This window comes from Trypanosoma cruzi, genomic scaffold (assembly GCF_000209065.1).
Source record: "Trypanosoma cruzi strain CL Brener 1047053515991 genomic scaffold, whole genome shotgun sequence".
NCBI classification, from domain to species: domain Eukaryota; phylum Euglenozoa; class Kinetoplastea; order Trypanosomatida; family Trypanosomatidae; genus Trypanosoma; species Trypanosoma cruzi.
The window spans coordinates 20,929-32,116 of NW_001849235.1; the positions used below are offsets into that span (position 1 = coordinate 20,929).

General features: G+C 48.8%; 3 protein-coding genes and 1 pseudogene across 3 annotated transcripts, besides 5 other annotated features; all 4 read left to right on the top strand.

Annotated features, from left to right (window-relative positions):
- Window positions 1-11,188: a sequence feature (areas not merged during assembly with more than two copies in the genome that could not be assigned to a particular haplotype).
- On the top strand, window positions 2,288-5,029 carry Tc00.1047053507501.10 (retrotransposon hot spot (RHS) protein, putative; the record flags this gene model as incomplete). The annotated part of the gene is made up of 1 exon (XM_801584.1): window positions 2,288-5,029. The coding sequence occupies one exon, from the start codon at window positions 2,288-2,290 to the stop codon at window positions 5,027-5,029; it is 2,742 nt and encodes a 913-aa protein (XP_806677.1).
- Window positions 5,125-5,148: a sequence feature (AT_rich).
- Window positions 5,315-5,931: a mobile genetic element.
- Window positions 5,475-5,501: a sequence feature (AT_rich).
- On the top strand, window positions 7,863-8,282 carry Tc00.1047053507501.20 (hypothetical protein, conserved; the record flags this gene model as incomplete). The annotated part of the gene is made up of 1 exon (XM_801585.1): window positions 7,863-8,282. One exon carries the CDS (start codon window positions 7,863-7,865, stop codon window positions 8,280-8,282), a length of 420 nt encoding a protein of 139 aa, XP_806678.1.
- Tc00.1047053507501.25 lies at window positions 8,592-8,816 on the top strand (annotated as a pseudogene).
- Window positions 9,033-9,482, top strand: Tc00.1047053507501.30 (hypothetical protein, conserved; the record flags this gene model as incomplete). The annotated part of the gene is made up of 1 exon (XM_801586.1): window positions 9,033-9,482. One exon carries the CDS (start codon window positions 9,033-9,035, stop codon window positions 9,480-9,482), a length of 450 nt encoding a protein of 149 aa, XP_806679.1.
- Window positions 9,544-9,565: a microsatellite.

The following is an 11,188-nucleotide window of genomic DNA, read 5'->3' on the forward strand; positions in this document are numbered from 1 at the left end:
AGCGGCAGCAGTGCGACGGTGACGAGCTTCTTTCTGTACAACCGCCCACTGTTTGTCGGTGAACTAAAACTGGTCAAGAAGAGCGGTGACGGATCCATGCTTGGGGGCGTGTTGCGGGTACTGCTGCTGGGCTGTGCGGCTTTGTGGCCCTCTACGGGGCGTAACGCGGCGGGACCCCTGCCTCCAGCGGGAGCAAAATGTACCTCTCCACGCACCTTCCTAAATAATTGACGTTTTGCTTGGACGTACCTTTTATTTTATACATTTTATTTTTGGTTTGAATATCCCTTTTCCGCCTGTGCAATTCTTTATTTAAAAGCATGCTCTCCCTCCCGGGAATGCACCGCGAGGTATTTGTTTTTGCTTTATTTTATATGCTTGTTTTTTTTATATGGTGGAATATTTTGAGATTGGCGGGATGTCTTTAATGTTTCCGTCGGCCGATTACACGTGCAGTCGGCATTGAGCTCCATGACGATGGTGCGGTGAAGAAGGGATTTAAGATGTGCAGCAACACACTGAATGTCCCAATGAAATGTGGGTGTTGTGTGGACACCAGGAGGTTGAACGGCTGACGCAAATATATTTTTACTTTTGCAGGAAGAATATACACGTGTTTTCTTCTTTGTTTTTTTGCGTCACCGTGTTATTATTGTTATTCTTTTTTTTGTGAGCGTGAAAAACTTCTTCAAGGGGACTGTTTTTTGCGTTTTTTTTTCTTTTTTTTAAAGTTTTTATTTTTTGTTTCTGCAAGCGTATTGTGGGTTGCCGCATGTTGGGCTGCCGTGCCTTCTTGAGCTTTGGCTGCCTTCTTTCTTTTCTCTTCGTCTGTCCTGTACCTCCGCTGCGTGTTTTTTTTGTTTTTTTTCACGTGCGCGGCTCTTTTTTTGCTTTGCGTGACTGCAGGCACACAACCGCACGGCGTACATGTTGCAGTGCAGCTTGATGCTTCTCGTGCACTCGGTGCTGGCAGCTGCTGCATTTTGCGGAAATGAAAAAGAAAGATGCACTGAGAGTGCGTCGCGGCTCTCATCCCCTGTGGAAATGCTGCACGGCGTGTGGCGGCATTGCTCTGAAATGCCGCACCATCACGCACGAGGACATGACACGGAGTGTCAGATATCTTTTTTTGTGTCTGCTACTGTGGGTGCGTTTGCGCCGGACTTGTCGGCACGATGGCCGCAGCGTGTGGCTGTCACTCTGTGCTCTCGGAGATATGCTGCCACGCTTTTACTTGTGTGTTGCTTCGGGGACAATGTGCCGGCGGCTGTGCGATTGCCGAGTGGAGGGAAGTGCGTGAGCGCCGTGGTCGAGAGTCGCGTTGGGTGTCTTGCCGCGGAGGGGATTGCCCACCCAACGCAGCACCGCTCCTGTCGGGCATCTTCTATCACACCGCAGCATCTTAGTCGACGCCAGCAGCACGCAGCGAGGCAGCGGATGCCGCTACCGCCACGAGTGCGACTGGAAGAGAACGCGTCTGCTGTTGTGTTTCGAGGGTCACACTGTGTGGCACAGTGGCGTGCCCAAAACCTTTTCGCGGAGTCCGCACACGACACCGGGCACTGGCCGCGGAGCGTTTGCGTCGTGGAGCACACCGCAGTGGAGTCCCTCTTCCCTCCACGTGGAAGGACACCTGATTTTCCTTCTTTTTCCCACCCGGGCGGATGGTTGCGCGATGACGCCACAACAAGGCATTTGTTTTCACAGTGGAGGGGTAATATCTGTGGTGCTATGCATTGGGAATATGAACGGCGAATGCAGTAAGAAAGGGAGTGTCATGGTTCTTTTGTGCTGTGCGAATTGCGGGAATTTTTCATAAAGCATATAATTTGTTTTTTTTGTTTTTCTGTTGTGTGGGGGATTACCATGATGCATCGCTGTTGCGGAGTTTACGATTTGGGGTTCCTGCGTGTGGCCGCTGCACCGATTTCTCCTCCAACTTTTGTGTGTTTGTTAAGTTTATGTGCCCACGTCCTTTTGTCAAGTGTGTGCGGTGACGGCGGTGCCACACGGGTGCGGACCGTGGCGAGCGGTATGCGTGAGCAAACCCTCCGTGCGCACCACGTTGTTGTTGTTTGCTCTCTCCAACACTGTGCTGGGTGGTTGGCACCCACTTGCCGTCGTTGCGGTGGTACCTGTGCATTTGGCTTTTATCGAATACTGTGTGGATGACTCTCTTGTTTTGGCTGCCAGTCATTCCTTTGATTATCTTATTTCTTATTCCTCTCTTGTTTGTTGGTCAGTATTCAGCTTTAACTTAATCCAACCAATAAAACAAGGAGAAACGATGCCTCCAAAGCGCAATAGAGTGCAGGGTGGCAATGTCAGGAGTCGAGCGTCTGCCGTGCCGCAGGGAGATCGTCAGAGGAGAGCGAGGCCGGAGTCTGAGGATGTCACGGATCAACCCGCTGCGACACAAATAAGAGTGGAGGAGGCGCGGCGACCACAGTGGACCATTAGCAGCAGCGTAAAGGACATCCTGCTGGAGGGAAGAACTCTCAGCACCAACATGAAGCTGAATGATTTCCTTCGGGATTATGTTGGCGGCACGGCGGCTGTTGGTGATGACCACAACGTGACGATGCAGGTGTTTGTTCAGGAGCCGGATGATTACGTACAAGACCAGCGGCTTCTTAGAATTATTTTTAATTTACCAGAGTACCAGGTGTACAAGCTTCATGAAGAGGGTGTGCACTTTCTTGAGCAATGGAGGGACTATGAAGGAAAGGATACGGTCGCTCCACTTGCAAGGAGAAAACTAAACGCAGTTCTCACTCAGGTACTGAGAGAAGAAAGGCGGGAGGAAGTAGAAAGGGCGAGGCGGGAACACCAAGAAGGATTTACCCTAATTACTACGATCGAAGATGTGCTATTTAAAGGAAGAGTTCGCTTCATGGACATAAAGCTGAATGATTTTCTTACGCTGGAAATGGAAGGCAGAGGCGTTTTGCACGCCAATCGGAATGTCTTACTGAGGGATTTTTTCAGTGATCCCACGAGGTATATCCCTGATGCGGGAGTATTGGTCGAAGTACAGAAAAAAGGTTATTATCTGAGTTTGGAGAGCACTGTACGGGAGGAAATGGATTTGGAAGAAGGTATACGCAGGCTTCACGATAAGGGTGTGGACAATCTATTTGGGTGGTCAAGAGCTGCTGAGGGGGTAAAAGCAAGTGTTCGCGACAAAATCAAAAACTCATTGGATACAGCCTTTGAGGTGGCGAGGATCCTAACGACGACGAGTGCAGCGATGAAAATGGAGGGATGCTACGAGTCTGTGTACAATGCGAGGTGGAGCCATGTCGTGGAAGTTCCTGGCGGCGAGGGGACGGGAATGGAGGTGAAGGAGGGGGAACCACCGCAGTCATGGACGTACAAGGAAGATGGCAACACCCTTGAAAAGGATGACGGTGTGGAGCAATCCGGTGAAGCACCTCCCGTGCTGATGGTGCTCACCTCGGACAAGGGATGGCCGTACACGATGAATTTGCTGCATGGGGCTGGTAATGACTTGTTTGTTAACTGCGAGGTGGAGCGAGCGTGGCAGATCGTCAAGGGCGATCTAACTAAGTGGTTCAGCAATTTTGATTTGATTCTCAATCCTTCACCTTTGCCGCGTGTGTTGATTGGGACGGCCGGGATCGGGAAGTCGATGAATGCCGGCTCGTACCTCCTTTACCAGCTGCTGCACTACGATGTGGAAAAAATCCAGGTGGTTGTCCACTGTTTTGGAAGTGTGATGTACGTGTTTGACAAAACCGCCAAAACCGTGACAAAATACGTGGGTAATGAAATATCCATCGTTGTTTTGGGTGGTTTGTGGAAGAGTGGGATGAAAGGGTATATTATCTACGATGTGGCAAAGAAAGGAACACCGCCCGACACAGGTTTTGCGCCCTCCACCGGATGGGGCATGATTGTGGTGTCATCGCCAAAGTTAACCAACTATGATGAGTGGGAGAAGCAAGCAAAAGCGGCGCGAATCATCATGAATTGTCCCGACGAGATGGATGTGAAGGCGATGTGTACATGGATGAAGCGAGGTCCGGATAAAGATAAGCAAGCGGGATACTGGAAAGAGGTTAAAGAACGCATGAAGAATGTGGGGCCGATTCCACGCCACATCTTTGATGAGGATAAATATATTATTCGCTTGGGTGCCGTTAATGGTACTTTGCTAGCAATCAAAGATATTGATGTTGGAAAGTACTTTACCCCGGGAGGAGAAGAGAAAGAATGGTATTCCAAGGATCCGTCTCACAAACTTGTGAAGATTGTCCGGGCAAGAACAGATAAAGGTGCTGAGGTATTTCTGAACGCATCGATATGTTCTGAAGTCGGGCTTCGAATTGCAGACCGTTTGGCAAAGAAAATGGCTACGAAGGATATTTTGTTGCTAATATTGGGATCGCGTGGTGTTCTTGCTTCCAAATATGTGGAACAATTAGGTTTGCGCGCCTTCATGTATGGGGAGCTTGTCATTGCAATAGTAGAGGGACTCAATGAGCTGCCGCCACCATCGCCTTCCAAACCACAGGATTCAGTGCTGAAGTTAAACCATCAAGGGTACCCCACGCGCACCGTTGGATTAAAGGAACTGGAAGGCGGTGTCACGAGGATTCCGATGGAGTACGGGGTGCTGTACCTACCGGCGGTTGAAAACTTTCCGCTGGTGGACGGCTTTTTCTTTGTGGACTCAAATCCAATGACGGTGGTTGGGCTGCAGATGACTACGGCGAGTGCGCACCACACGATAACCAGCACCGTGAAGCAGTTCACTGAGCGCCTATCGGCATATTTTAATGATTGGGAGGAATTATCCCGAGACATGTCGTGGGAGATGATTTATATACAGCACGAAATCAGCAAAAAGATAACAAAATGGCAGAAATGTAATTACGTCAATCCCAAGAATAAAACCGACGCTGAAAAAAAAATTGTGGCGTTCTGGGACGGAAAGGTACATCAATACCAGTTTGTGTTAACACCTGATTTTGTAAATAAAATCACAGAAATGAGAATACAATAATCTTGGGGGAAGAGGGATAGGGAAGAAAGTTAGGGAAATAATTGGGGAGCAAAGTGCATTTCGTTCTGGTAAACATATTAGGAAGTGTTTTAGCGATTATTAATTTTTTTTTTTTTTTTGTGGCCACCGGGTTTATTCAGAGAGTTTCTTGTGCGGGAGAATCATTATGATCCACGGTGCCACAGCAATAAAATTCTTCCATTTTTTTTTTTTTCTTAAAGAATCCATTGCCATTAGAAGCTTCTGCGAAATATGAAGGCCGCAGAATTCTTTTGTATTTTCATGGGATTTTGTGAAAAGAATGCTTCTGAGGTTGACTGGCTGCCCAAATAAATTCATATCTCGCACAAACGAAGACATCTCTTCACAACTTTTTTCTCTTCTATCGCACTGTCTTTTGGGAGACCGCGATTGAGGGAGTCAGGGAGCCGACAGATGTAAGACGAAATTATTATTATTTTTTTATTTTTTAGGAGCTTGTGAAAAGAATGATCGCGGGAGAGCTGGCTAACTTAATTAATGTATGTGTATATCCTGATAAATGAATGCATTCTTTATGATACTTTCTACCGTATGAATCTTTTTGGGAAGAACGCGACTTTGTAGGGGCAGGGAGCCGATAGAGGCCGGATAATATTTGTTTTTATTTTGCCATCCCACCCACCCCCTTTTGATTCCCACCACGCGGCGGGGTCTTGTGGTTGGAGGACCCCAAAGTCTGCCACTTCGTAAGTTATAATATTTCAAATCCTGAGGACAGAGCACCATGCTGGTGGTCCACAGAATTCTATATATATTGAATGAGAATAAAACATTGAAGCAATTAACTAACGAACCTTTTTTCTTGAATTGTTTGGTTTCCATATATTTTCAGGATCCGTCCAGCTGCCCGGAAGATTATTCTTTTTTTTTTGTTGTGGTCCGACAACGGCGGGATCTACTCAGTGTTTTTTTCCCCCTTTTAAAGTGATCGTGGGCGCTCTCGGCATTGTGTGCCACGCCGATGGCGCCGGCTAATAAAAGAGAAAATGGAATGGGGACACGAAACCACGCCGAGTGTCCCAGTGGAATATAAATAATGTCTGGGCACCGGGGGTTTAAAAGACTATAACGAGTGCAACACATTTATTTATTTTTTATCTGCAGGCGAAACAAACACACCGATTTGGAGGCCACGCAGCAACGTGCAGTTTTTTTTTTTTTTTTGAGTGAATGCATAATGGAAGACGGATTTATCTTTTCTTACTTTCCAGCATATTTCCCGCGGTTCGCCACGGCGTGGGCAGCCGTGCAGTGTCGCGTTCTAGCAGTCATCCTGTTTGTTTTTTTCTGGCGCTCTGCTGTGGTTGTGTGTGCCCCTAAATGCCTTGCTTTTTTTTGTGACTGTGGGTAAGAACTTAACGACAATTACACGATATATGGGTATTGCAGTGTACTCCAGCGATGGGGTCCGTACCCTTTCGCGGTGCTGGGGCTTTGGTTGCATATAGGAACTCCGCAGCAGGGCATTGCTGCGAGCACGACGGAGACCAAGACGACTCCACCTCTCGAGAAGGTTCCACGCCATGCCCGGTGCGGGAAGGTGAGGCGGTCTGCCCGCAGACTGTCGGACAAAACTGCACGATCGTTTCGCAGCGGTCACTCCGTTGATATCACCCGTGGCGGTGACGTTCACAAGAACAATGGCCCGGGGAGGATGGCTACATCACTATTTGGCAGCTTAACATTGCAGGCCTCTCGTCCGTGAAAAATATTGCATTTGCGGCGCGATTGGAGCAGCGTCCACCTGACATTGTTCTTCTGCAGGAACTAAATAACCGTGGTGACGTGGCGACGAAATTATGTGGCCATAATGACTACCTTCACGCCTCACTGGGCGCGGTGGTGGCGTTGCCGTTCTGGTGCGCCACTCTCTGCCGTGCGAGCGCCTGTCGCTCCCTGGCACAGACCTCCTGGGGACCATTGCTGTCCGTGTATTTCCGCCGGGCTGTCGCAGCATTTGCGTGGCGAGTCTCTACAACCCTCCCACAGCAATTGGCCAATAATCCGCATTTATCAATATCGTTTGTCGCTTGTGCCCGAAGAGATTATCACGGGTGACCTGAATTTACATCGTGAACTCTGGGACAGTCATATATACCATCAACGACTGGAGGCGATAATTTCGCCGCTGTTCTAATCGATATGGATTTTGGGCTGGCGAATGACCCGGCGCAGGCAACACGGATCACACATCTTAATGCCTCTTCCCCTGACGTGGCTGCGTATTGCGCCCTACGCATCTCCCACTGGACATTCGCCCCTTACATGGACTCGGACCACTGCTGAATATCCTACTTGGTAGAGATGGACGATGTCACTCCACGACTAGCAAAAACGCCGCCTTGACGGAAGAAAGCCACCTTTGCCCTGCGCAAAGCGGATTGGCCTGCTTTTTCACATCTTTGTGTGAAACCCTTTTTGCCACCGCGTCCACATGGTTGGATTCTCGCGGAGGCATCTTACGAGCAGCTGAGCGCCATATCCCGCCTGGCAGCCGTGACAGCTCCAAAACGATGTGGACACACGAAATGGTGCAAGCCGAGGTCGCTGATGAAGCAGCACACAACGCACACATTGCCTCATCTGGAGACAGCCTGCTTTGAGCCGAATTCATCCAAAAAAGGGAGGAACGAAATCAAGCCTTACGCCGTTGCTCCGCTGTGCTTCTGGAAGCCCGCGCGAAAAGACTTGGAGCCTCACCCAGCCCGAGGTGGCGATATCTTCACGGCGTGGCGGCGCCGCACCCTCATCCTTTGGAATCGGTTGTGCTCCGCACTTATCTTGGCCGCGTATGCGCCCTGCCTCGGCAACAGGCAAACCTGCTCGTCCACCATTTTGTGCGGTTTCACGTGCCATACCGCCTTATACTGCCGCTGCTGCTCGCTGCACTCCTTTGGTTCCTGGTGGCTGGGAAATGGATCGGCCTTTCCTGCCGTATGAACTTGACGTGACCATCCGTGACTCTTTGCTTGGCTCAGCCCCTGGCCCCGACAACATGTTGAATGAATTCCTGCACCGTCTCGGGCCCGTCGCGCGGGGCACTCTTAGAACGATGATCCACAACTCCTTCGCAAATGGCAGCCTGCCTGAAGACTCCATGAGCGGAAGTGACGACGGGGACTCTTCTTCACCGTCTCAGGTGGATATTTCTTGGTTGCCATTGTCTTCCATGGTAAAAAAGAGTGATGGTGAGGACTCACTGGGGCCGTGATTGAAGCTGCTGCACATGACAGTAGAGGCAATTTTTGTGAAACGAAACAACACCAAAAAGCAACAACAATGTTTCCCCTTTTTTTTCTTTCTGTCTCTCTCTCCCTATATATATAGTGTGTGTCTGCGACTTAGCTTCCTTCATATGGTTGGCCTTATCATTACTGTTACGGATGTCCCTCACGCGTGATATTATTTATGTATTTGTATGCACATATTCTTTTCTATGTCTGTTACTAAATGCAGTAGAAATAAAGTATGGCACATGTCAATCAGGCTATCGGTATTAGGCGGATGGACGTCTGATAGCTCAATGCAGAAGTGCGAAATATGTGAGGTCAAATTTAATTTCGGGTGCAGGCGTCATCATTGTCGGTACTGTGGCGGTATTTTCTGTGCGTCATGCTCGAGCTTTTTTGTTAAATCACAAAAGCTTCATGTAAATAAACCACGACGGGTGTGACGCAAATGTTTTGAGTTTCTCTCAAAGGCACCGTAGGCTACAAATCCGTCCCGTGCTAGTGCTCATAGCCGCCATAAAGAGTTGAACGGTGTGAATGCCTGTAATTGCGAGTCCGATCGTTTGACTACTGAATCCGCCCAGGCAGCAACTGTTGTCTCTTGGACGCCACGAAGAGAAGAAGATCGAAATACCGCGGGTACATTTCCCGACGAGGAGAATGCTGACGATGCTGATTTGGATGATGACGACGACGATGTTTCCGCTGCTCTGGCAGGTGTATACTCCTCTATGGGTGATGGGCAACACACCGGTGGCCTCGCCTTTCTTGCTGCACCGCAGGACAACCTTCGATATTCGGAGGGCTCTGACGTAATTCATGTTCTTATTTATGTATCAGCTGCGAGGTGTCAGGTGATTTTTGTTACGGTGAGTGATGGGGAAACCGTGTTGATGCTCGCTAAGCGTTTGGTGGATGTGCACTTCAGGTTGGGCCGTGGATCTTTCAAGTCGATTAGAACGGCTGAGAGAGAGATTTTACTGCGAAAACTGAGGTTCTCAAGTGAATCCATTGTTGTAGAGAATGAGGCCAATGCGAGTGATGTGGCATCTCATTGTAAACACTTGTTTCTCTCGACTCTGTCTGCCTCCGAGCTGCAACATGCGCACGATGGGGATCCTATGGAGGGTTTTTTTTGTAGCGAACTCTGCAATGAAAATAAGGACGGTGTGATATGTTAGTTGTTGCCTTTTTATTTTTACTTTCGCGTGTTTGTGTTTTTGTTGTAAATTTCCGCGTGTGTTATTTATTTATTTATTTATTTTTTCCTTTCGTCTCCGGCACAATTTGCAGAAAAAATGGCCCTCATTTGGCTGCCGTCTTTTTTTTTGTTAAAAGAATTTATTTCGTTGAAAAACTGTGAGTTTCCCCTCGTCTGCGTTTTCGCACTCACGGGGAAACAAAAGGAGGAGGAAAAACTTATGAATTTTTGTCCTTCCAATTGAAGTGCCAGTCCGCCCTCCTGTGGAATACGTGGATGCTCCGCCTTGCAATCCGCAGTGCTCAAAACATCTCATATTTATTGATTTGCAGCGTTTTTAGTTGTTGTCTTTAGAAACTTTTTGGAACAAATGTGCGAGTTGTGGGGGCGAATTTTGATGGTGCTGCGCGGGAAGGTGGCGGCTGCAGTTTCTTTCTGTCGTCCCGCCCGCCTCCTTCATTGCGCCTCACGCGGTGCAGGGGAGTCCGGCGGCTAAAAGGGGCACTAAATTATGGCTGCAGCTCTGCTGCTTTACGACGAGTTTGGCTCTTGTCGATTTATTTGTCTGATGGCTTTTGTTGCGTGTGCATGCGTGCTGGATGATTTTTCTTTGGAGCGCGTTGATGCGGAGCGATGTGTGGCTGAATTGTCTTCTCCCATTTTGTTGTGTTTTCCTCCTCTTATATTTCTGAGGATAAGACGTCAACGACATCATCTAAGCACATGTTCATTTCTTTTTCTTTTTGCTTCTTTTTCTTCTTTTTACTTTTGAAGAAAATGGACGTTTCCGTTTTTCTGAAGGAGTTTAAGAGGGCGAGGAAGGAATCTGGCGGCAGCGTTCCTTTTGGTGGCGAGGGAGCGCGGGTGCCGCAGGTGTAGCAAACGCATTTTCACAAAACGCAACAAAAACAATTGGACGTATTTTATCTCCGGATGGCTCGGGGGAAAGTGAGCAGAGCATCAGCGATCGTGAAGCCGAAGATGCGCCGCCTTCATATCTCTGAGAAGCAAGAGGCAACGGTATGATGCATTTTGGCGGCGCACGCAAGAGGGAGGTTTGGGCCGTACACGCGGGTCTTTTACGGAGATAAAAACGTACCGGACGAATCGGCGTCCAAAGACGGACAGCAGCATCCCCAATGCGACGGTTCGGAGGGCAACTCACTCCATTCCTTTACGAGTAGCAGCCAAGAGGGGTGGCGCGTCAACCGTTAATAAACCACGTGATGAGCTCTTGCGGAAAAGGAACTCTCTCAGTCAATCATTGGTGGTGAGGGAGCATACAGGCGGTTGTTGTGCGGATGATTCTCGGGAGTGTGCATTGAGCACAGGCGCTGAGGAATTTCTTGTCTGTGTAGATGATCTTATTGCCCCTGAAAACACGACTATGGATCAGTCTCCTTTTTTGGGTTGAGGACCGTGTGGGACAACTGCAAGCCAAAAATGAGGGTGATGTGGCCACAGCCACACCGAAATATTCCACGGAAGAGCAGCAGTCTTCTTCTCTTCCTCCTCTTCCCCCTGTTGAGGTGGAAGTGCGCCATGAGAAACCGAGGACTGAAAGAGTGAGTTTGTTCGCTCGAGCAAAGATGTGCTCTGGTGCGACTGCCCCTGTGTGAATAGAGAGTCAGAGGTCTTAAATACGAGAAAGTTTTTGAAATAATTAGATTCTGACGAGGAGAAAAC